Genomic DNA, 25,731 nt, shown 5'->3' on the forward strand with positions numbered 1-25,731 from the left:
AGAGCTGGAAAATAAAATTAATTAGCTGGTGCCTTCTGGAGAGGCAACTGGTGTTTTCTGTTTGTGTGAAAGGGACATGGGGGAGTGGTGGAGAGAGAGGTTCATTTCCTGGCTTATTTCAGATATTGTGCACATTATTTGGTTCTTCCTGACAAATCCATATGAAGCAGCCTTTCTGCTCTGCAGCTTTTTAGTTAAATAATTTGGAAGAGTAATGAGGAGGAAAGACTGGTTTGTGCGGCCATGTGAATGGAGCAGTTTGGGAAGGTGTTCAGTTTGCCCTCCAAGCAGGATGGTCTACTATCTGCCACTGTCCTGTGGCCATTCCTCTGATGTAGTGAGGATGGCTCCTAGGCACAAACAAAACCATTTTTCAAAGTCTTTTAGCTCTCCCTAGTTTACCTCTTGTTTCCATCTGTCATCCTTGTCAGCATTACACCCTGGACATGAAATCAAAGGCCAAACTCATCAGAGAGCCGAGGGATTTGTACGTTTAATTTAATCTGCCACGCCATAGAGTGGAAGCAAAACACACTGCACAAGCAGGCACTGTGTGTGCAAGAAGGCAACGTACCCAACCAGTGCTCCCGAAGGTCCGACCAGCACTGCCAACCATAGTTCAAAGTCCGAGCTGCATCAGTGCTGCCCAATGTGTGTGGTTGGTATATTCTGGCTGGTGCCACCTCATTTTCTCTTAGGATGTAAAGTAAATGTTTGACAGGAATAAACACCTATTACCTGCCATCCTAGTCCCTGCTTTTATGTCCTCAGTGGAAACATAGAGATTGCTGTTTGGGGAACCATTACTAGGAGAGGGCACGCTGGCCGAATGAGTTTGATATCAGCAAGAGTTGCAAATAATCCTGCCAATACACAAAGTCAACAGGAAGCCATCAGGTGAGCACAGTGTCATCTTCCTGCTCCGAGCAGGGTGGAAGTGAAGATGACCCAAGGTTTGTGCATTGACCTTGAGAATCCCATGATCAGCTGCTTTAGTGGCTGTACACCACTGGGTAGCAGGAGCAGCATGGAAGGGATGCAATTTTTAGTTTGGATGCAGAAGTTTTACTTTAGTTCATGCACTGGTTTTCTCCTACGCAGGATTATCTGGTGGTTTTCTTGAGTTACTGCCACTGCTTGAAGGTTCAAAAGTTTCCTTGCAGAGCTGCTCGTGCGGTTTTTCAGATTACCACAGCCTAACTTCATAGTGAAAAATGTACTTATTCAGTAGCTGCCCTGTGTGCAGCAGTCTGTAGTGTTTTGGGATGAATGGTGGTCTGAAAGCATGAAGAAATTATGATTTGTATTAGTGGTGTCTCCAATGCATCAGTGTCTGGATAGAGAGCTTTTGTTCAGAATTCTTCAATTTCTCCAGTATATAGCATCATCTGTTGTCAGTTGCTTGGCCTGGCTTTAATCTGGTATCACTTGAACTATAAAATGCTTTAAGACATTTGCCAGCCAGTTGGCTATTAAGCTTAGACAAGATATTTTTTGTTTTTGTTTTTTAATTTTGACATTTAATCATAAGAGTATGCTCACATTTAAAACTGGCAATGTCCACCGTTTCACCAACGAAACACAAAGTTTGGGAAGTGTCTGGAATGAGGAATGTTTCCTTCCCATCCCTGGCCAAAAATACGTGTTTCTTAGATGGGTAATAAAGATTGTCTGTCCAGTCTCATCCTCTGATAGACACACACTGCGATGAACCTTGGCAATGCATTATTCACTCTCCAGTGGCATTAGAACAGGTAGGAAAGAATGTCATTGCATCTGATCAGTGTAAATTAAGGTCCTCCTTAATGGAAAACATCCCAGTACACTTCATGCGGTCACTTCCATTTTCCTGGTCTTAATACCAGTGGGGTCTTGTTGTTTCAGTCTGTTTGGGGCCAGATAAATGTCTCATTGCTGTTCACTGTGAAGCAAAGATAACTGACAAGAACGGGAATACTGGGCTTAAATAATTCATAGCTCCGTGCATACATTTAAACACAAACTAGAAGAAAAGTAACTAAGACAGGCTCTTTCCATTCTTGTTAAATCACCCTTCTGTAGCCTTAACTTTTCTGTGGCAGATGGAAGAACATAACCATAAATACGTTTGCAGAAGACGCTGAAGTATTTACGTGGCGTGGCACGCGCACCCAGTAGCAACTTCCTTTCAACAAGAAGCACAGATGAAAGCTGTCTGCAAATGTTATATGTAGATGAAATTCCACATACCACTTTAAATTCTAATTTTGCATGCAATAAAAGCTCCTGATGACAGATGGAAGTATTAACCATATTTTGGGAAGAATGCTGTCTGAGGCTGCTGATCACTCCTCAGCTGGCAGTGTCTCTGCCCCACAGAGGTAGCATGTAAGCTCTGCCACCTGACAGATAAGCCTCTGGGATTTTGAATCTCTCATCCAAGGCAAATGTGAGCCTCCTGTTTCCCTCATGCAAAAGATGGAGGTGGATATCCAGCCATTTTGTGTAAAAAGGGATCCTAAGGGAAAAACTTTGTTAAATGATATAGGAGGGAAATAATGAAATAGATCTGGATGACGCTGTAAAAGAAAAGCGGCTCCCTCTCCTGAGACTGTGGGAGAGTGCTGTGATTTCACGTCAGACGCAATGGGCTTTGGCACCTTTCTGCCCAAATATGAATTGTGTCTGTATCACAAACACTTAAAAAAAAGTCCTTCTCATGCTTACCAAATCCCCAGATGTTTTAAATCGGTTTAGGATCCACCAAGTATTTAAATAAACAGAGTTGTCAGGGTGTGTAACGGTAGGATGGAAAATGTCAGGGATGGGTGCGAGCAACATACGGAAAGCAAATTACCCCTCCTCTTTGGTCTGTCACCAGTGGTAGAAAAATGTAAATAGTGTGTCCATGGACTGGGATTTTCAGGGGTTGCAGAAACCTAATGCCTTGCACCACAAATTAGAGAGTTAAGGGGCGGGGGGAGCTCATACATGTGTGTCTAAGGGAAACAAACAAGTAAAGCTCCTTGTTTATAACCAGTGCTGCATCCTGCTTGCCTCTCCTGATCAGTCTGCAGAGAAAATTGGCATCAGATCATTCAGGCTGATGGACCTGGAAAGGGATAGGGCTGTTGAACTGCATCTGTGGTGGACAGCAGGCATCACTGCCCTATATTCACAGGCTGTCTCCCCTTTCATAGCCCTCTGTCCAAAAGCTGTAGTTGATGTGTATTGCTTGGCGCAGGTCCCCCCATCCTCTGCTAGGCCAAAGAGCTGATAGAAATCACTGCGCTGAAGTGTGGTATCAGAGAGGGGACACTTGGCAGCAGGCTCATGGAGGCCGGGCATCTGCTCTTCCTCACAATTCATCTCGTTCTTCCTCGTTGCAAATGCAGGCACTCCTTTGGCTGTTCATGAAGGGCCGGCAGCCCAGGGTCCAGACAGCGTTGAACACTGTGTCTGCGATGGATTCACAAGCTGTGGAGAAGGAAGAGATCAGGCAGGTAAGTAACAGGCACTCTGGGATATCTGAGGGCTGGGTGGAAGCACCCTAGCCTAAGCCCAGTACTGAGTTATGTGTTATTTGCAGTTAGAAGCATGGGCTGTCATCTTCTCTCTGGGTATTGCATTTTTATAAATCCAAAGGCTCCTTTCTGCTGAACTGGGGGCTGTTTTCTCCCTAGGGTGGCATTAATCTGGCACTAACTTCTCTCCCCCCTAATCCCCCTCCTTTCTTGCTTCTCTTAGACTTTTCTGCTTGATGGATCATTTGGGGCACTGCAAGTAGTACTGTTTACCAAGCAGATTTCCCAGAAGACATCTACAGTATTGTCTTTCCTGGCTCCCTCTTCCCTCAGTTTTGCCTATAGCCACTACTAACCAACCTTTTCTACTTTTGGGAGTTATAATGCCAGCTGCTAGCCAGCACGAAAAATCCTACTGCAGTTGCAACAGCGGAGCTGTTGATACTGTTTGCGTGACTACTAGCCCCTCTTCTTCCCAAGAAACAAGCCCGAAACTGCTTGTCAACTGCTATGTCAATAAATAAATAGGCTAAATATCAGGTCTTTTAGGGTTTACTCACTACCAACATTACAACTAACGTTGATTGCTGTATGTGAAATAGATTTGGGAAAGCCTTGCCTTCAGGACTGTCTCCTCCCGTCTCAGCCTCTCTGAGCACTCTGCTTCTGCTGCTTTAGGAGTCTGCTTGGTTGGAGAGGCTGTAGTGAGTCAGTGGGAAAACTGAGGCTTTGCTTAACTGGCACTGCTGCAGCTGGGATGTTTGTGCCCACATGAAGGGAGTGTAGCTGTTCTTCCCTGCCTGCTTTCTCTGAACTCCTGGTGACTCAATGGAAAGGATCTCAGATAAGAGCAGGGATGGCAGTGGAGGAGGAGGACTGTGTGACAGGAGTTGTTCCGAGCAGCCCTGAGGACAGGGAATGGGAGGTATAGAGCACAAGGCAAGAGGAATCAGAGCAAGGGGAGGAGAGGATGGCTCAGAGGTTCGTTCATGTTAGCAACTACTTGTGCCTCCTGTGGCAACCAGGACAGAGATGCTGGAGGAATCTAGTCCTACTTGACTATAGGCAGAGGTGGCTTGGCTCTGCTCCACCTTAACTCCCTAGGATCTATCTGTTTGCTTCACTGCTGCAGGCAGAAAGGAAAAAGGAGGGATCTGAAAAATTGGCAGGGAAAAAGCTGAAGAGATAGGAAGAGGATGGCTGCACAAGGACCTGTAGATAAGCGTGACCATGAAAGATTGGCTGTACTTGGCCTGTAGCGCTTCTAGCTCAATCCACATCTTTGTTTTCTCTTGCTGGCCTGGACACTCTTTCCAAACACTTATCTGTGACAAGGCAGAAAGCCATCTGCACTAGTACTGGTGTCATGCAGACTTGCCCCCATGTTGTAATCAGGCTGCACCTTTGGAAAACGAATGCATATTTAACTATACCTTACAGCAGGGTATTGGCAGCGGGGATGAACCAAGAGGGGCTGGCTGCAATTAGCTGTGATAAACTTAGCAGCACCACCAGTTTTATTCGGCTTTGGGAATGGGCTGTTGTTCTCAAAGACTCTGCCAGTTTTTCAGACCAGAGCTCCTGTAAATAGCTTTGAGTGTTTCAGTGTCACCTACTGTTGGAAGGTCTTATCTCTGCCTGTCCTGCATTACTGTCACACAGCTCCTGTGCAAGAGATGGATACCTGCCTTACAGAGGATGGGGATGCTCTGAAATGGTCTCAGGAGGAGCAGTCTGGGGGAGGCTTTCTTGCCATGGCTGGCCTCTGGTAGTGGCAGGGTAGATGTTTCCTCTTCCTCACATGGTGCAGAGGTGCTTGATGTTGGCACAGAGGATCAAGAGGCAGGCTTGGGCTGTCACATGTGTAACCTTCACAGAGGTTACCAATATAGCCTTTAATAAAAAGCTCTTCTCAAACTTGCAGACTGAGGCTTTTAAAATTAGGCAAAACCAGGCTGGCTCTTGAGCTGCTGACAGGTCACTAGAACTTTGTTAGCACGGGGGGCTTCTGAGCAATCCAGGCCTCCCCGCACTGGCTCAGCCACCACCCACGCTGTGGTGTGTCCCTGGTGCTATTGTCATCTCTTATCTGTGAACCAGATCCTGAAGAGCCCCTGTCTTTGGGTCTCCCAGTTTGTTGGTCCTTGGCTATGTACAGGTTTCAGTGTGTGGCTTATTGGCTCTGGAAGGCTTTTTGGTCTCCCATGAAGGTTTTTGAACTCTCAGGGAGGGCATCCAAGTGTTGAAGGAATTGCTTCTAGGGTTTTTTTTGTTGTTTAGCTTTTTTTCTTTCTATGCATGTTTTGTAATGTTTTCCAAATGTAAATAATTTTAGGAGTCTAGTCTTGGGACAGAAGCATGTGTGGAGGGGGCAGATCTCGGTGTTCTCACTCACGTCTGACCCATCTGTGACAAGCACAGGACAGATGTGCTGCTCCCTACTGCCGATTTTTGCTTCTTTTGGCAAGAAAAGGGCTCCCTGCCCACACCCTTCCCCCCTGCCATTGCTCCTTCCCTCCACAGGGGATGTGAGCCAGGAAGCCTACCTTCCACCTTGGAGACAAACCCAAGGCTGCGCTTGAGGTCGGAGCAGATGGAGTGGAGGCACCAGCGGAATTTGGCGTCGCAGCGGTATTTGTTGGCCCCGCAGGTGTCGTAACAAATGTCTAGCTGGTTACAGCACTTGGTCATGGCAGGGATGCCCAAATCTAGCTGGGGAAAGAGAGACAAGAAGTGTCGCTTGGCTGCGTCCTGGCCTCAGACTCAAATAGCTGCAAATGGGTGAGGTGTTGCAGAGCCCAGCTGGCTCCTTTTCCAGAAGCTACCCCTGATAGCTGGGGCAGCAGGAGGGAACACATGCTTCTCCCTCACTGTCTAAAGAAAGTGGCAACAGTAGTGCAGGTCCAATGCAGGGGAGACGACATTCCCTTCTCTCCTCTCTGTTGCGGGGGATTAACCTCTGGTAGAGAGGTGGGAAACAGCTCCTCCACAACCATTTGCTAGTTCTCATTTGTCAGAGCTGATCAGAGAGCTTCCTGTCCTTGCTAGCAGTGGCAAAGGCTCCTTTTCTCTTTCCTCCTTTTCCTACAAGTCCTGCTTCTTGGCCTAATAAATCTGCTGTAAGTGTTATTAATGCCTTATTTCTCAGAGATACACGAGTGAGGCCAAGGACAAAGCAATTGCTTGGTCAGGGGAGTTCTACTCGCTTGCAGGTAAACAGCAAGCTTAGCTAATAACAATGGGGGTGATGTGGCAGAAGGCCTGTCTTCTGGAGAGACTGGGCTCATTAGCTTGTTATAAATTCTTCCTCTTTTTGGCCTTCCTCATGTAATATTTAGGAAATTAATTGTTTCTTCATTGCGCTCAGCGCTCATGATTGCCTGTATAAGAAGGAGGTACTGCAGAAATGCCCACAAGGTTTGCAGTGAAGTGTAGTTTAAGGAACTAATCTAATAGGAAAAATGGGCTGTAAAGAGAGGGTTTTTCAGAGCAGGAATCTGTCTAATTGCTGCAGACTTCATGGGCAGCAGTAAGGCATGAGCTGAATAGTAATTCCTGCTCTTAGAGCCTCCTGGGAGTGCTTTTCCTGGTGATTCCAATATGATTTCATTAATTGCCTTTAAACTAACAAGTGGGTGCAGCATTCAAGCCCCCAGGTTTCTTTCAGTGCTTGGCAGAGGCAAAAAGCATGGGAGGGGACAAAGGGCCAGGTGTGGAGAATGCATTAGAGTATTGCTGTTTGAACATTATGCTATGTCACTGAGCTGCCCAGCATTGAACACGTTCCTTGTCCTATCACAAGGGCATGGGATTGTTCAGGGCCTTGATAAAAATACTTTTCTCCACACTGGTGCTCTGCTTGGCCAGGTACCCCCTTTTCTTCTCTTAGTGCTAACCTGCTCAGGAAACTTTCTCTTTTGGTGCCTATCAAGACAACCAGAGCAACAGGCCAGTCTATCGTAAATGTAACTCCTGTCTACGTGATTCCTGTTTCACTGCCACTAGCAGTTGAGATCTTAATGCCTCCCTGACTGACAGTAAGTTAGGCAGTGCTGAGACTGACATGTTTGCCTTGCTTGCTGTCAGTAGGCAGCCATGACTCCTGGTAGTCCCAGGCAGACAGCGTGTCCCCTAACACCACATAAGTGGTATTTTCTCCCTTTTCCCGAACTCTGGCTTCAGCTGCGAAGAGAAGCCATTGGACAGTCGCTGTATAGCACAGCTAACCCTTTTCCCTCCCCAGTATTATTAGCTCGTTACTGTGATTAGAGAATTGCATCATTTGTGAATGGTGGGAATGGCAGTACATACACTTTCGGGTACCTTGAGCCCCAGAAAATAGGAGCTACAGCCGTTGGGTTCCTGGGGTTTGTAGTGAGGTCGCGGCATTGGAGCCTTCCCTAAGAAAGAAAGGAAGAATGTTAGGAAAGCTGATCTTCCCAAGAGTAGCATTAAAAAGCAAGGAGTGACAGGCATCTCCCCTTCAGTCTGCATCCCCAAACACTTCATTCTCCTCCAGGAGCTGCAAGGAGTGAAGGATAGGTGCCAGAGCTGGATGAGACACTGGCCCTGCTCTCAGCTCAGTCCTATCGAAGCTCTACAGCCTGGCTTAGCTTGCACCTCCTCTGGCATGGCTACTGGAGCACTGTGTTATATGTAAACTGGGTCCCCAATGCTTCTCAAATGTTTAAGCTGGTCTGAGTCCAGTCCCTAGGTCTGAGACTCTCCCCAGCTCTTACAAATGGGCAAGTCCCCCTTTGCAGCGTGGGGTTTTGCAGTTGAGCAGCGCTCCATGCTGGAGCTAGTGCCTCAGACCTCCCAAATCTCCTAGGAGCTTTTTCACATGCTTCCCGAGAGCTCTGCACAGCTGGGTTTTTAACTCCTCCAAGAAACTACTAGCTAAACTACTAGCTTAGCAAGGGGATTGCTTTCCACCCTCAGTTCATTCTTGGAGTCTTGGTGTGCTATGGATCTCTGCAAAATTGTGCTAGACCTTGCATGTCTGATCTTGCTCTGAGGAGGAGATCTGCTTGGTCCATTTTCTGCATGCGGTGATGCACTGCCATGTTTTGCCAGTAGTTTCTCTTCCTTTATCTCTGCCCTCCCTTAGTATGCTTCTTAATATGCATAGAGGAGCAAGAATTTCTTCCATGAATAATTATTTACCTGATGTAGAAAGAGTCCAGGAGACAACAGGCTAACAGTAGCTTCAGCAGCTCTTTAATCTGTTTTACTTTGCTTTGAAGGTGTGCAAGCCCTCCTGTCTGCCTGCCAGCCTGTCCTGGGGCTTTGTGTATGGCTGACAGAGTGCTGTGAGTGTGAGGGGTGGGTGCCCAGGGTTGAGGTGGAAACTGTCCACATGGAAAGGAGATCCATCTATTCTCTGCCCTGTCTGATACTCTTTCTCTCACCCCTATCTCAACCCCCACCTCCATCTAACCTTAACACGTCCTGTTTGGGGAGGACGAGTCACCAGGCTGCTTGTGTGCCTTGAGCCCACTGTGCAAGGGGCTTGTTTAAAGGTGGGAGAGGATTCTCCCCTGGAGAAGTTGTGGCGACTGCCCCTCATGGAGTCGGGTTTCTCTGTACTGTCCCCTTGATGTGTGTGTGTGTGTGTGTTCAGTGCTTGTTTTGTTTCTGTCCCAGCTGGGTTTATAAAAGGGAGATCTCAAATGCAGAGTGAGGTGTTAAGGTATTTGAACCCTGCTCTGGGAAAACTTTGTAAGCTGTGCGAATGCTCCAGCAAAAACATGTGCGAGCTGAGCCTTCTGTAAGTCCATCACCTCTAGGGTTAAGTTTCTGCTTCCCTGAGCACCTCTAGAGAATTTTTATAGACATAAAATAGATCTGATTTAGCCCTTCAGGCAGGGTTGGGTTCTTTTAAACTCCATTTCCACTGCTTTCTTCTTGTCAGCACTGATAATCGTTTAAGACGCTTTCCCCTTTTTTCTGTCAAGGTACCTAAAATACCATAAATCTGCTGTGTTCTTGAGAAGACGTCACAGCCAAATGCCTCAAAAGGTCTTATGTAGGAATGTTCCCAGCACCTTCTAAATTAAAAATTGCCAGAGTGGTTTTGTTTAAACAACAGATTTGCAACAAATAAACAACAAACTGAAATCCTGTCCAGCTGTGAAACGCCAATAGCCAATTTTCTCCAACCCTACAGAAATGCAGTATGCACCAAGGATTTAGCTGTCTGCAAGCCAAGATAAAGCTCTCTAGCTGACATTACCACCAGGGGAGGGCATTTGTGTGGGAAGGTATTTCTCAGTAGAGCAGTTACTACTGTGTTTCTACCTTTTTGGCCCCTTTTGAATAGGCCACATCTGCTTCATGCTCCAGATGTAATTTTCTAGTGCAGAAAGCATTGTTATTTTGAGCAGGTAGAGCTAACAGTAGGCGAAGAGCACAAATCAGCTGGTTGCAGCACACCGTTGTTATGGGATTATCTTCGCACCAAAACAGAACTCAAGTCCGTTGAGGTATGCTGACGCAAAGTAACTTCTGAGTTCATGACACATTGCACATTATGCTATTTTGGTGGTTATGCTATAGAGAGAAGGAATTGTGTCTATATATGGGCTGAATCTATAACCCAAGGCTCCCAAGCAATATAACAAGAGGAGGGCTGTACCCAGGTCTCGGTGCAATTCACAGCCTAGCAGCCCTTTTGGAAGGGGATGAGAATTGGGACTTGGAATTCAAACTGAGGTAGGAGACAGAGGTAAGTTCAAAATCCAAGGTGGATTTTGCAGGATGGGGTCAAATTTTAATGACTTGCTTGTAACATTGATGACAAGTTATGTTCCTGCAGCACATGTCAATTAGTGGGATAAGGTGGCAAGTCAGAGTAGGAGTGAGACTGTTTGGGGATATGGAGATAATTGTGTTTCTAGAGAAAACCTTCCACTAAGCTGAAGTTACTATTACAATGTCTTAGAAAGTTGTCCTGAGGAAAAAAAAAAATCTCACATGAGAATTGTGGTGATCAACAAAACATTGAACTGCCTTCAAGATGAGCCCTTGTAGGAAACCTGCCCCCCTCCTCCCTGAAAAACAAAGCTTAATCATTTGTAAAGTGCCCCTTTATGAACTCTTTCTCAGCTAGATAAAGTCCAAGATGCCACAATTAACCTCTCTCCCACATCTTGTTTTCTAGCTAACAGGAAAACAAAAGCAAAGCAGAAATAACAGGTGTTCCTGGCTCTACATGAGCATCAACTCAGTGCTCTTGTTATCATTTATTGCTTGCCCATCCTTATAGGCACATCTGTGACGGGGGAAGGGACTTGGTGGGTCACACTGGCTGTTTTGCTAGCTGTGTTTCACCAGGGGCCCGTTGTGGTCCGTCTGCCTGGCTGCAGGGTATCACTGGGGAGAGATACCAGAAGACAGCTGCAAGAACAACAGGACCTGCACAGCCGCATGCTGAAGAGCGATGCTGATGTATAGAAGCACAGCATTGCTGAGGAAGCCTGTTCTTTGGAAGAAGATATATTTCAGGGCACTGCCTTGTTGGCACGGCCTTAGAGGAGAACTGAAGTTGAGTTTCTAATGGGAAGCGAATTTCCCTGATGCACTTTAATATCTCCCAGCTGTTATAGCCATGCCAAGAGACTGGAAAAACAGCCAGCTGGCTAGAACAGCTGCTGGCGATGCAGGAGGTCTCAGACACTGCAGTACTGGTACACTGGCAGGGGGAAGTGAATGTATTTCTGGGTGAATAGATGGTCTTGGGGGTCCTTGCTGTTTTGAGTGGTCCATTGTTATTTCTCTGCCCCAGGCAAGGAGGCTTTGAGCAGATGTTGCCCATACTTACCACAGCCTTTTAGCACTGTATTGGAGAGCCTGACTTTGAAGGCTCTATTCCCACAGCCTGGATGTGCCTCCTCATCTTAAGCCCCTCAGGACCAAATGCTGGGCAAAACATTGAAGTCCTGCCTGGCCAGACAGCTGAAGGAAGCCATCAGCTGAAGGATTTACCCCCAGTTCAGGCTGTTTCCCCTCCTGAGATGCCCAGAGAGATTTTGTAGTAGGAGGAGATATTTGCCAGCAAATGCTGGTGTAACCCTAATGTCCTGATTTGAGGGAGTAATCCATCAAGTTGTTTGTTTTCAGACCTCACTAGCTGCTGAAAAATCAAGAGGAGTGTCTTACAGCCAGAACAGCCAAGTGCTACATGCTCAGCTGAAGATGGATGTGGCAATCACAGGTGAGTCCTGACCTCTATCATGGCAAAATAAGCTATTATTGGTGTCTCTTGGCTGAAATGAAAGAAAGTAGAAGGCATAATTTTTGCTTCGTGCCTGGGGAAGAAGCAACCAGGCCCTGATTCAGCAGGAAGATGGTAAAGATGGTTTGTTTTCATTCCTCTGGGCACAGACTGGGTCTCACTGGTTTGGGATCATCCCTCCATCCCCTCCACTTGCAGTTTGCAATGTCTGTGCCAGAGACCAGCATGGACAAATGGTCCTGGAAGGGCCCAGCAAGACCCTTGGAGGCGCACAGGCAGCATTTCAATAGTTTCCTCCTTCAGCCGGTGATCAATGAGTTGTTCAGCAGAGGATGAGAACAGGGCTAATGATGTGCTTGTTTGTTTTCCTTTCTAGGTAAAACATTTCTCCAATAAGATGCAGGATGGTCTCAGGGAGCAGGCAGGCATTTGCATCGCTCTATGGAGATGCTCTTCCCCCTGCCCAGAGCGCAGGGCCAGGGCAGTGGGGCCAGGGGCAGGGAAAGCCCTACCCTCGGGATGTGCCCAAGAGCGACAACTTCTCCAGGACTTGGTGAGTCCTGAGGCTCCCTGAAATGAGCTCCAAATATCAACCTTCCCAAACCTTGCCCCAGGCACACTGCAGTCCCAGCCACATTATATCCACTGCCAGGGGTTTTCACATTAAGAAGGGCAAGTCCCTTTCTGCTCTGAATTTGGAGCGTGGTGTGGACCTAAAGGGAGGTTGTCGCACACGGCGGGGGGCTGCCACACTGTGGGCCACCACACTGTGGGCCTGAGGACAGGCTGCCTGATGGGCAAATGGCCTCATCCTGTGTGCGGGGGCGATGCTATGGTGTGCATGGGGGTCTCCTCCTCCAGATGCTGCGCCCCGAGGTGCACGCTGCCACCAATGGGCCCCACAGAGCAGCCGTGGCCCTCCTGAGCTGCTGCAGAGAGGCAGCCCTAGCTGGGGAGTGACATGGGACCCTGGGCTGAGGGACCAGGGCCACTGTGGGACTGAGGTGATGGGCTGAGGTGCCTGGCTCCCTGCAGGTCTGTGGGGCTAAGGTGCCTGGCTTGCTGCTCCCTGTTTGCTGTTAGCATGGGGCCCGGGGAGCAGAGCTACTGGGAACAGGAGGACAGATATATACGCATTATTTAAAAATGAAACAAAAAAACCCCCAACAACTTTAAGGCTGATTTTAAACTCTCCTTGTGGCCCCATTTTGGCTTAAGCGTGGCCCATCTTCCCTCTCACCCTGACAGGGAGCTCGGGTCCCAGCCCTGTGACATCTGTTTCTTGCCGGCACCCTCGCTGCTGGCCTGGGAGGGGCAGGAGGTGCTTCTCTCCAGCTGCATCTGTGGGGGAGCATTATAGACCACCCTGCGCAGGCTGGAGAGGCGCAGCATGCAGCCCGTGTTCTGGAAGAAATGGGATGCATGCCGAATGAAACTGAGTCAGTGGGATCTCTCCAAAATGTGGAGTCTGTGTCTGTGAAAACCAATGCTCAGGGACAGAGAGGGGTTGAAATCATTACTGTGCTCACAAGCATCTTGCCCAGGTGGTCACTAGGGACGTGGGGTGAAGCTGGGGGAAAAGCGCTTGATGGGCAGTTGCGGATGAGAAGGCTGAGATGACAGAGGACAGTTATTGCTGTGGGGACTGTTGTAGGAGGCTGGGGAGAGGACACAGTCTGTAGGAAACCTCCTTGCTGTTCCCAAACAGGTTGTTTCAGCAGGTACCCTGCTGATGGCTGGTGCTGCCTGTGCCTCTACCTGCCCAGCACCCCACAGACCTGCACCATAGGGGCCTGCCCTGCCACACCTCTGCATGCCCAGTCCCCTGCCCTGCCTGTGCTCCTCCTGCTCTGCTCTCCCTGAGATGTCACCCCTTTCGTCCTGCCCCTAGGACAAACCAAACTCTTCCTTTTTGGTAAATCACTCTAAAGTCCAAGGCAAGGGGCAGCTGCCTCATTCTGCCTTGAGTACTAAAGGTTCCTCCATGGTGACAGCAGGTCTCGTTTACCTTCCTGTTATCTCCCTTCCTCCAGCCCGCGTTATTAGCCAACTCGCAACTGCTGAATAATGACACTCCGAAGGTTGCTGAGATTAGGGCCACTGGCAATACTAACAACCCCTTCTGAGTCAGGTCTGCATGGGCTGCTCGTCATCCCCTCTGGGGCCTTGCTGCCTACCCTGGTCCTTCTCTCCAGGGGTCCAGGCACCTGGGCAGCCTGGTTACCTATGTGCCCTTCCTGTAAAACATGTGTCCTCTCCTCTTGTCCCCTTGCACGCAGCACAGTGGCTTCAAGATCAGACTGTTCTTGGCGAGAGGGAAAGATGAGGGTTCAGTGTCTCTGTGCTGGCACTAGCAGAGAAGTTGTGACTCTCTGCAGTGACTTCTCTGTGCCAAGCATAGCAGGGGTCAGGTCACGGATAGGAGCTGGTTGTGGTCTCTGAGAAGGAGAGTGCTGCAAGTTTCCATATGAGAGGGAAAGAGGGGAAAGGGCAAGGAGAGAGGAGCCAGCAGGAGTGAGGTTCACCTACCATATCGACATCTGTACTGACAAACACCGTTTTTTCCCCCAAGCAGTTCCAAGAAGGAGTCGAAGTAGCTGTTAACCATTTCAAAGCTGTCCCGGATGGCCTCAATGCCCCACTCTGAGTAGGATGACTCTGCTTGGGGAGCGTGGTGGATGGTGTTCTCCTGTGTTGTTTCCTCGGTGCATTGCCCTAAGCCCAGGGTCAGGCACAGAACCGCTGCCTTGAAAAGCAGCCGCATGCTGCAGTCCCGATCCAGGCTCTGGAGCCCTCGTCCAGGCAGATGTGCAGGCAGGGAGGAGTGGGAGCGAGCTGTTGTGTGTAGGAGGCAGGTAAGCATGCCTCCTCCCCTGGACTTTAAACACTGCTGAGAGAGCTGGCATGAGGTCACCACAGTGAGAGTGCAAAGTGCACTGTGGAGATTTGGACCAAGTTCATCTTGCAGAGAAACACTGGGGTTTGAGTTTGCACAATCCCGCTGGAACAGGCTCAGCCCCTGCGGCATCAGGGCTTCAGCTTCCCCAAAAGGGACTGCTCCCTGGGGTGCTGAGCGGGGTCTGTCTGCGCAGGTTGTGTGGCACACAGGAGACCCTCCGCCTGCGCCACCAAGGCACTGCTGCATGGGCTTCCCCGCTCTCTCCCCAGCCTGTTGGGAGATGAAGAGTATCTCTTTGTCCAAAATTTCTGCTGCTCAGGCAATGGGAGTAATAGATCAGCAGCAGACTGAGGAGCACCTCTTGCCTTTTTCCTAGGCCTCCTGGGCACGTAATGGGGTGGGACAAGACATCCACCCAGCCTAGCTGCTGTGGGGGATTGCTCCTAGAAAAACTTGTGGGACCACAGGGCTGACATGCTTGTCGTGTGAAGGGGCTTTCCACGCCTGCGTGCCCAGAACAGGCTCCCTTGCAGGAGCACGCCCAGGACAGAAAAGGGTGGCAGAGAGCGCCGTGTCCCACTCTGCTATGGCTAGAGGGTGCTGTCGGGCCTCGTGGGGGTTGATCCAGCAGCTAGGTGTAGTTTGGGTTTAGAAATACTGCATTCAGGGCAATACCTTGGCACGTCCCCTCCAGTTATGGGATCAATGACATAGATGAGTATTTGCCTTTGATGGGACTCCTGAAGGCTGACGTTAGGTGGCTGGTTGTTACAGCTTTTGCGTAATGCCAGCGTTGCCGAATTAAACATGTAGCATAGGTGGCTCAGAGCGAGGAAAGGCTGGCACCGAAACCCAAGGCAGGTAACAGGCTTGTAGGGGAGCTGCAGGTCCTGGTTCTGGGGTGGGACTGGCCTGCCGGGACCCGGGGGCCTGCACAGCTGGTGGAGGTTTCAAAGAAGTTACTCATTAAAAGAAAACAACCAAATGAACACCAACAGCAAAAGACAACACAAACCACTGATAAAGAATAGGGAAGGGAGACAGCATGGGAAGGCTCCGGCTGCTTTTGGAAAGATTTTCGGATGTGTCCCAGCACAGCAGTGCTTCTCAGAAACAGCTGCTCGGCAGATTGGCTGGTCTCTGTTGGCTGGACTCCAATGGCAAACTTCAGCAGTCATTTCTGTTTGAGTGGCCAGGCTGTCGAGTGGAGACTCTCCAGAGGGCAAGGGGGAGCTGGGCAGTGGGTCTGTCAAATATATGGCAAACATAAGTGCAAATTCTGACATTTTATTGTTTTGCAGGAGACTCGGCCCTACTGCATTGTTACTTCCAAAGCGCCAGAGCTCTGTGGCACCTGTCTGCCAGCCTCTTTCTGTAGTCAGCTGTGCGTTATGTGCTCTAGACATGGGATAAAGAGGAGGGACCACAGACCAAGCCTTGGTTTCTCAGACAGGTAAGTCAGAGAAGAAGTGGGGAAGAGGAGCAAACGAGCTGGTTAGTCCCTTTCCTGTGAAATGGTGTGGAGCTGGAGCCAGCTCCTGCCTTCTTGTTGCATCTGTTGTGGTGCCCACCACTGACTGCGTTCATGCTCAGTGCCCCTCAGAAGGGGGTGTGAGGGTTCCTCAAATCAGCAGCCGGAGGCGATTTCGTTGTACAGCCACAGCTGATACCTGCATGGTGCCTCCCTGAACGCTATTACATAGCCGGAGCTGCGCGCTGCTGTCCCAGCCTGTGGGAGGAAGCTTGGCTGAGTTACTGGATGAGGGGAGACATAAGGTGTGCGGGAGGTCCCGAGGGAACCTCAAACCAGCTTTATCTTTTGGAAGATGAACCCAAGGAGAGAGGCAGAGAGCATCGGGAAGGGAGGTTGGCAGTGTCCAAGCTGCAGACGAGGAGGGGAAGCACTGTAATGCCTGGTGAGAAATTAGGGTAATGTTTTGGGTTGAGCTAGAGATGCCAGGCTGCTACTAGATGGTCTGTTGCCTGGAGCCTGGGAACCAGCAAGTCCCTGCCTCTAGTGAGCCTTTGTAGAACAGGGTGTCATCACTGGCACAAAGCAGTGGGGACGCTCGTGAAGTGAGGACTCCCCTGCAGGAGCACTTTGCAGGGCAGGACTGGAGAGCTTGGGCCTGTCCTGCTGTGCAGACCATGCTGGGGACCGGTCTGTCAGTCATGGGTGGAAATGGGCTGCTGTCCCTGGAATTTGTTGTCAAGGAACCGCAGTGAAGGGAAGACCAGCTTCAGCAGTCCCACGCTGTGTCTTGCACTGAGTGGAGCCGTTCGTGTGTCTGTTGGCTGAATCACTGTCCCGTGTGACGTGCCAGTTTGCAGCCCTAGTGCTCCCCGCCCTTAGAAACAGCCTGGCAGAAGTTAATGTAAAAAAAGAGCAAAATAGCTATTCAGAAATAGCTTGGAAACATTGTGTAGAGCCCCTGGGTGGCTGTGCTTGGTGCTGTGCTTTTATGCGGAGCCTTTTAGGGTTGCTCTGGAGGCAATTCCAGAACATGGCTTTCTTTGTCATCCCTAGTCCCTGGTGGCTGATCCATGTGCTGCTGAATGCAAACAGAGAGGGAAAAAATGCCGGCAGGACTGCAGAGGATGCAAAACACAGTGATTGTTGCATGAGCTGTCCATGCTGCGCCTCGCAGGACATGCAGCCTGGAGGGGGTGGCTCTGGCCAGAGCGTGAAGCCCAGGCTGTTTGCAAAATCAATCGGAATTAGTTAGGAAAGATGAACAGGACGGGGGAAGCAGCTGGCAAAGTGCAGAGCCTGGGAAAAGAGGAGTCGGAAACTTCCCTGCTAGTTAGTCACTTGTTGACCTGAAGCAAAAGTTTGTGAATAAAAAAGCAGTCTAACTGCTTTCCCAAAACGTGGCAGCCCCTTTGCCCTGCACCAGGGATGAGCCACTCTCCTTCATTCCTCCCACCACCACCCCAGTCTCCCGAGATGTTTTCAGTCCAGCTCCAAATAGCTTGGTTGCACCCAAACTTCAAGATCTGAAGACCAGGAAAAATGTAGGATTGAGTGAAACTAACAAAAGCACACCACCTCCCCACACACAGAGTTATCTCAACGAATTGCTGCTCAGGCTCAACAGCTGCAGAAGTGAGGACTTCCTGAAGTGGATGACCACAGCAGGTGCCTGCAGGCTGTCTGACCTTGCTTTGACCCACTGTGGTTGCAAATATCCCCTCCCTATGCCAATTTTTGTCTCTCTAAAGATTTGAGATACAGATGATGTTTGCCATGATGGTGAACTCTGACAACTGGTTTCTGAACTTCGTCTTGACCTCAGGACAAGCAGCTCCTGACTCTGTGCATTCATTTCTGACTCGGTAATGCTTAAATATAGAGCAGCCCTTGGGCTGTGGTGAGTCACTCACTCCTAATGACACTATCAGACTGTTGGCAGCGTGCTCCTGTCAAACGGGAGGTAGAGCCGACTGCGCGGGCAGACACCCATCCTGCAGCAACACAGCTGGACGTGTGTGCCTGTGTCCCCCACACTAATGGCAGCGAACCCCGTCCCAGATGAAGCTGGAAACCCTCTTGGCTTTGCATTACCAGCCATGCCAAAGCAAACGCTGACCCTTGCATCCTGGGCTCGGCTTCTGGGAGGGAAGCGCAGGGGCTGGTCCAGCTCCTTTTGCGCATTTCTTTTTCAGAGCACGCTGTCATAGGCAGAGATGCGTGGTCACACGCTTTGCCAGGATCCTTCCCTTTGTGTTCTGCTGGGGACATGGGGGGGGACAGAGGATTGAGGGACTGAGCCCTTTTTCTGTTGTTTTTGGCCAGCTCAATGAGTTGCTGGTCGATGTTTAGGCACAGCCTAAGCAAGGGAAATAGGCAGCTGGTGGTTGAGGTTAGTGGGTAATCTGTGGTTGGTTCAAAGCCTGGCTCAGGGGCCAGATGAGCCACTGATTATCGGAACGAGAAATGTAGCTTGGTGATGAAATGTCCCAGTCCCTCACAGAGTCAGGTCAGAGTCCAGCAGCTGGAGGAGGATGGGTGGGTGGTTAAAGACTCTCTCCCTCAGGGGGACTGCGCTCAAGTTTGTGGTCTGATCCAGTCTCTCCAGGAGTCCTGGGACAGATCACGTCAGCCTTGTGCTGCCTTCCCCCATCCGTAGGTGCCGATACTGTCAGACCCTTTCTTTTCTCTTCCTCTTGTCCTGCCCTGTGGCAATCTGCAGGCCTTTTTCCCCACCCCTGCCCCTAGCCTGCCTTGTTTAGCTGCAACTGCTGCAGTTCTTACCCAGGTGGGGTTCCTCCCATGGTCATGATCCCCTGTGGTTGTGGTCTAGTTGCAGCTCTGCTGGAAGAGCCCTGGATACCCAGGTAGGGTGGTGGGAAGCCACAGTGCGTCAGCACTGGTCATGGGTAGCGTGGGGCTGAACCACAATCCTCCCCTTCCTCCATGGGAGGGGGCAAAGGCCACCTAGGGCCCCCCCCCAAGTCCTGGGCAGGTGCCTCAGGCCACATGCAGAAGGTAGGGCAGCCCATCTCTCGTCTCAGAAGGGCAGGCTGTGAGCTGCATCTCGCCCCATGAGGCCCCTGCGCTGAAGCCCCTGCGCTGCTGGCTTGGTAACAGCAGCTTGGTGGCCAGGCTGGCAGCACGAGCCTCACAACTACTCGCAAAGGGGCAGCCCCGCTGCAGCCATTACCGGCCTGGGGTAAGGAAGCGGCTGCCCCAGGCTAAGAGGCTGGAAGGCAGCCCACAACCACCCCAAAAAGCTCAGAGGGTTGGCATGAGCCCCGTCCTCTGAAAGGACAGAGCCATCCTGCTGCTTGCATTCTCCTGGTGTTGGCCCACCTTGCTGAGAGGGGCATGGGAGCAGTTAGCAGCATGCACAGAGTAGCTGGGGATGGACTCAATTCACGTTTCCAAAAATAAAAAAATGCTGGTACGCTTTAGACTTATTTCCTACCCCGTGGCTGCCAAATCTGTGAGTACGTTAGCTGTGTCATCTGTGGGCTGCATGGGGAAGGGAGAGCAGTTCCCTAAATGCAAGCCAAGTGCTCCATCAGCAGGGCAAGGCTCCATTCCGCAGGCAAAAGGATCAAGGCTTCTAACCAGCCCTTGCTATGCTGTTTTGCAGGTTCCCAATGACCACAAATGAACTATGAGCTCCCCTGTTTTGAAAGAGTGAAGCACAGGAACAGCTGTAGTGTATAAACTGCAGAAGTCTTGATTAAGGAAGACACCAACCTGACCTTCCTGCACGTAAGCAAGTGCTCCATCCCCACGTCGTGCTGCTGGTATCAGTTTTGCGGGATTCAGAATGACTAGTTGTTTGACCTCTTGGCTTCAGGAAATGAAAGTATTTGTCATCCCTGGAAAAGGGTCTCTTAGCAGCTGACCCTTTGCTGTGCCTGTTTGGAGTTTCAAGCCAGGAGCTCATGCGGTTCCCATGTCACTATTAAATCCCACATCACCTACTGCCATAAATCTAATGCGTGAGGGAGACAAAGGGGCTGAGCCACACTCCTCCCCAAGAGCAGTTCAGCTCCTTCTCATAAATATTTGTGCACAACATGCCCAGCATTCCCATCTGCCCTCCCCTTTTGTGGTCCGTTAGTGCTGCGTGTTTCCAGCTGAGACACAAAGTTTGGGTCTGAGAATGTGTTCAATGGCAATTTGTGGTATGGGCATCTTCTGCACCTGCCTGCCTCGATTATGAAGTGAAACAAATGAGCTCAGTTTCCAGGAAACACATCTGGTGATAAAAATCTACGTGGTCAGATTTACAACAGCCATATACGAGGAGAGATTGATGTGGAGGATTTTTCACTGCTAATGGCAGTGGCTTTTATTTTAAGCCCTTTTTTTTTTTTACATTAAAAATTTTATTACAAAAAATTTAACAGTAAGGCAGTTTCTCAATTGTCAGTCACTGTGAGCCAAACAGTTTTCAATCATCTTTAATACAAAACTAGATTGACACAGGAGCCATGCTCTTGATCCAAAAGCCCTTTTGAGAAATGAAGGGGTAAGGCAGAAAGCAGCAGCACCACCTGTGTGTAATCCCTTACACATTTACTGTTACATGTGTGAATGCTACTGCAGTGGAGAAAGAGGAAATACGGATTGTCTGCAGTTTAAAAAAATAAGCTTACCCATTCTCTTCTAATAATCTGGAACATTTTGGTCTGATGTGCCTCAGCAGACTTGAGTTTTAGTTTTGAGGGTTGTTGTTGTTTTTTTTTTTTTAAACCAAAAGTGAAATTTTCCACTGTCAAAAGACAAACTATTTTTCTTCCCCAAAGAACTGCAAGTCATTGAGTAGTTCACTGCTTTAAAAAGTCATGCACTAAACCATTTTTACTCCCCAAGTAATGCCTCTTAAGAGACTGTTCTTAAAATGCTGTTTAACACTGGAAGTACTCAATGGTAGTTGAGGCGAGGGAGGTAACTGTTTAGCAAATTCCTCAGACATTCCACAACTTCTCTCAAGCTCGTCATTCATCTTTTGGTGTTGGCTGAACAGAGATCCAAAAAACCCAACCAACCCCATTGCTTAATGTAACAAAACAGTGATTTCTCATAGCCTCAACCCTTCCTTTCTTCATGCAACGTCTAAGAGACCATTGTGTTTTCTTCCACTACTGCAGTACCTAAAGCAGTCGCTGACACTTTATTCAGTATTTCTCTTTTACCTTACGTAAATTCTGCAGTTTTTAGCTTTTAATTGTTTTAATGTGTCAAGTAACTCCTCTGTTCACTTCAGAAAAAAACCCAGCTTTTCTGTAAAAGCAAAACCAGACGCTGTTTTCTAAACGTGTTCGTGGTGGCAATACATTGATTTCTTTTTGTGCTTGGTAACTAGGCAGCATTTATAGATGCCTTGGAGCTACTGAGAGAAAATTAGTGCCCCAAAGGTACGGCTCCTAACACCACATTGTTCGTTGTATTTTTTTACTTGCAGGAAAGTGGCAGGACTTACCTGCAGCCATGGTTGCCTTTTTTTGGAGCTTAAGTAAAACAGATGGGAAAGAGGAAACCATGGTTAGGAATGGAGATGAATGACACCGTGTGAAAAAATAGAGGTAAGTAGAAATGTTATGGGTGGTTTTTTTTTTTTAATGATTACAATTTAGTGATCAAAAATATGCTCCGATAACCCATTTCTTTGGTGACTCTGTATCAGATACTGCTCTAGTGTACCAGCTATTTTGAATACATGAGCAGTACAGACGTGACGTGGAACTACTTCTGGTTTTTCTTTTTATTTGTTAAGTGCTGGATGGACTTGGTTTCACATCTGCCAAAAGCACAGGCAAAATGCAAGAAGGTGCAGGGCTAGAGGATAAACAGTTACGTAGGTCCCATTGCTAACAGGCTCAGTAGAAATTTAACAATGCATTTTCCAGCAAAGGTTTTAAAGTGTCTTCTGAAAGTATGCAGTTTCTCAAACTATAGTACCTTAAACTGCATTCTCAGTATTCCAGAGGTATTTCTAACACGTTAACAGTTGGTTTCATCTACATTTTGGCTCAATTTTCAAGATTTTATTGAGGCAGAAAATCCAATTAACTAGAATTGGAATTTTTCCATTGGTAAAGACTTCAGGCTTGACCCCCAAATCAGTAAAACCGTCATTGTCCAGAAAATCAGACTGTTTAGGTAGAGTCTGGTGCAGCTCACTTTGATTCTTATCCTCATGCTAGTGGAGTATTTAGACATTTTGCTAAAAATCCTACTCCTGAAGAGAAATGGCTTAGGAAAGCGAACCCCCCCCTGCAGCCTCTCCCCACCCTGCTTAGCTCTTCCTGTGCTGGGGGGCAGTGGGGATTGCAGTTGTTACTCCTCCCGCAGGAATCTGACGAGCAGAGCAAAAGTTCAACAGCTACAGCAGCCCCAGTCTCAACTTCATCTCTGTGTATGGATGACTCATCACAAACTAAGGTCCCTGAAAGTCCCCGAGCGAGTTCTTCCAGTGTGGGCACCGCTGACTTTGGGGACGCTTTTTCTGTGGGGGTGGCATGAATCGGAACAGCTCCAGCCCTAGCTGGTGGGAAGAGCAGCACTGAAGTGAGCAGCACCAGAGCCTCTGGAGGCTCTCACGAGTGCCAGCGACAGCTAAAGGAGAGGGGAGGCCGCAGGAGGCGCACCACTGCGGTGGATGCGGCCTCTGCAAGGTGAGCAACACCAAACCATCCAGAGCAGGCACCTTCTCTGGCATCCTGTGCTAACTGTCACCCCGTGACTAACGGCCTGTTGCTGCTGCGGCCTGCATGCAGTGTTCATGGCAGAAAGAAAAAACATTTGGAAAATAAAACACATCTAAAAAAGATTTAGGATTATAAATAGGCCATCTATTTCTCACACCACCTTGAGAACTGGGAGGACAAGGGTGGAGAGCATTCTGTGAGGACTCTCCATTACCTCATCACCTGAAGTCTCATAACCAATTTGAAATTCCACTGTCCTAAGGCACAATTATTTTGATTAATGAGGATGGTAACATTCCCATCCCCACTGCCCAAGGAACAGATCTGAGAGTTGACTACTAAGACAGGATAAAAGCAGCCTTTGTTTACGTGGGCAAACATTAAAGGAAAAAAATGGAGGGAAGACAAGCTGCAACTGTTGTCAGGCTGCTCTGATGCAGGTGTGTGTTTGATGCAACACTGCTGAAGCATCTCATCTATGCATATGTAACTGCTGGCTCACATTTTCAAGGTTAAGAGCCAAATTCCCCACAGAGGCTGAGAAGGAAGACAGTTTAAAAATTGGGGCTTTTGCGGAAGTGGAGAAGCAGGCTAAAACATGATAACAACCTGTTCCCCAGAGAAACACAAACCATGCCCAGAGTTCTCAAGAGTAGTGGTCAGGCACTCTGGGAAAGCAAGGAGTCAAATGTCTGGAAGTTGAGGAATAGGAACCAGTTTAATTCAGCCTTCCTTAGAAGGGAGCCCTCCCATTAAATCATCCCACCCTTAGCCGACTGGCAGTTGCGAGGAGGACTCTAAGCGAACAATCACTGGCTTTCCATGCTGATCAGAGGGGCAATGGTGAAGGGAACACCACACAACACCACTGTTAGCTGTGGCCCTGATCTGTATTTTGTCCGTTTTTTTTTTTTCTGTAACACTCATAGACCTTAGTATACTCTGTTCATAAAACCTTAAGGGGATGTTTTAAGGGAACTAAAAGCATGTTTGTTTTGTCCACAGAGGAAACACCGGTGTAGCTGAAGATTGAACCTGTAGTGGAGTGTTAGTCAATTGTAAACTGTAGGAGATGTGTGCATTTTACACAAACTGAATACAGAAGAGACAAAGGATGAGTCTGCATCATTCCAACTCTGATAAAGCGCACGGCCTTCGGAATTCCTGTCCCCGCTCATGAAGCCATTTATTGGATACTGCAAAGACACAAAGGTGTTCGATCACTGCACCTGGTTAGCTCATGCTTCTATTTAAGCTAAATACATGCTATTGGACAGCTTTCAGTTAAGCACAGGATTATCTTCATTTTCTAAAGTATTTTTATACACACACAAAGTAATGTGAAGTTGGTCTAATAGATCCAAGAGGGAAAAAACCTTCCAGAAGCTGCAAAACTACACAAGACTATTGAAGTAGATCTAGTATTACATGTATTCTATATATACAAAATAAAATATGCTACTATATATAACATAATGTATGGAGAGAGAGAGAGAAGCAGTAGATATATAGCTTAGCTATAAAGTAGATTTCTTTATAAAGGACCTAATTTCTGGCTGCTTTTTATTCCACCATGAAGTCCAGAGGAAAAAGAAAACCGAGACAACCCACCAACAAAGCCCCAGACCTCCAGGTCACAGGCAGCGAGAACAACGTGAGGCGTACTTACCCCATTTGTTTCCAACTAGTACTGGACAGGCTGCGTGCCGTGTGCTGTAATCTCCTTCTCCGCTTGGAAAAAGATTGTACCAGAATACAGCTGTTCCCTGGAAATTGCAGCAGAAACCCTCAGCATTTTGCTCTGTGCCATACACGCTTGCACACCAACTTACTTAATGATAGGGCAAAGGTATGTGTATTTGTATTTCAGACGTTCCTTTTAAACTGAAGGTTCTTTTCCATATTCTAACGTTTGCTTTCCTAAGGAATGAGTCTCCTTTGACTCATTCTGCATCTATATATTCTTGGCTGTTAATTTTTTTTAAACCCTAAGCCAGTTTAATTCAACTGACCAGTTTTAGAAAGCAAGATAATTTACTAAAAATGAGCAGCAGGCCAGCAAAGAAAGACCTCATTCGTGACCCTTCTGAGGGGAAAAAACATAACAGGAACACACAACTTCAGGGAGAATTCCCTACAGACACCTCAAGACTAAACTTGCTTCCAGATTTGAGTATTTTCAAAATGTGTTTTGAAGCATTGTAATGTTTTGCAAAGTCTACGCATTAGAAGCAGTTAAGTCCAGAAAGTAAACTATGCACTAACACGCAGAACATCAGAGGCCCTTGCTATCACCAGTACTGCTCCAGTTGCTTTGCTTAATTTTAAGTACCTCTGTGCTCCCATGAACGGTGCTCTCATCTTCTTTATATACACTCATTTCAAAGCTTCTTTTTAAACGTTTATACATCTGTTTGTTATATTTTTGAGTCGGTGGAGAGAGGAGTGCTTACACTGGATAAAAAAAAACCCTGCTTACCTTTTTAGGCCAAACACTAGCTCCTACTTCAGGAAAGACGGTAGCTCCCCCTGCTGACACATCGCTCATCTGGAAAGGTGGGAAAAGGCACAGGTAAGTTGGAAGCTGACACATGCCTAAGCGTCACGTTTTAGTAAAATAGAATTAGGTTACGGAACAACTTAATTTCTACCTCCCAATTAGCGAGCAAAGCCTGCGTGAGTAACAGCCTTAAAAAAGGCTGAAACCCACCCTCTTTGTTCCAAGTGCAACAGCCAGCCTCATCCCTGAATGTTACACGCTGAAGTGTTTTGGCAATGGGCATGCTATAAATACCGATGCAGATATAAAAATGAATAGACAGTCAAGTAATTTAAGCAGATGCTCAACTCTGAAGAAAAAAAACCTCCTTCAGAACACATGGAAGAGCCATGACTTATGGTAAGAAGATACCCCCCATATA

The 25,731-nt window shown here is 48.2% G+C and overlaps 2 protein-coding genes across 6 annotated transcripts in view; both read right to left on the reverse strand.

The window, feature by feature from the left end:
• Positions 1–475: 475 nt before the first annotated feature.
• Positions 476–15,703, reverse strand: PLA2G12B (phospholipase A2 group XIIB). 2 transcript variants are annotated; one of them, XM_052800104.1, is made up of 4 exons: positions 14,269–15,703; positions 7,827–7,903; positions 6,050–6,215; positions 476–3,456 (listed from the first exon to the last, which is right to left on the reverse strand). In XM_052800104.1, exons 1-4 carry the CDS (start codon positions 14,882–14,884, stop codon positions 3,338–3,340), a joined length of 978 nt encoding a protein of 325 aa, XP_052656064.1. In that variant the 5' UTR covers positions 14,885–15,703; the 3' UTR covers positions 476–3,337. The 2 variants fall into 2 exon arrangements, with proteins under 2 accessions (XP_052656064.1, XP_052656062.1); XM_052800102.1 differs by having other exon boundaries at positions 7,815–7,903; positions 14,269–14,614.
• Positions 15,704–20,415: 4,712 nt separating this feature from the next.
• Positions 20,416–25,731, reverse strand: part of P4HA1 (prolyl 4-hydroxylase subunit alpha 1) — a 30,446-nt gene continuing 25,130 nt past the window's right edge. For all 4 annotated transcript variants that reach the window (XM_052799227.1, XM_052799225.1, XM_052799228.1 and 1 more), the window contains exons 12-14: positions 25,290–25,358; positions 24,480–24,576; positions 20,416–24,006 (exon numbers count right to left, since the gene is read on the reverse strand). In XM_052799227.1, coding sequence (XP_052655187.1) covers positions 23,936–24,006; positions 24,480–24,576; positions 25,290–25,358 — 237 coding nt within the window. In that variant the 3' untranslated portion in view covers positions 20,416–23,935. The remainder of the gene's footprint in view (positions 24,007–24,479; positions 24,577–25,289; positions 25,359–25,731) is intronic.

Source organism: Harpia harpyja, chromosome 10 (genome assembly GCF_026419915.1).
Source record: "Harpia harpyja isolate bHarHar1 chromosome 10, bHarHar1 primary haplotype, whole genome shotgun sequence".
In the NCBI taxonomy this organism is placed as follows: Eukaryota; Metazoa; Chordata; class Aves; order Accipitriformes; family Accipitridae; genus Harpia; species Harpia harpyja.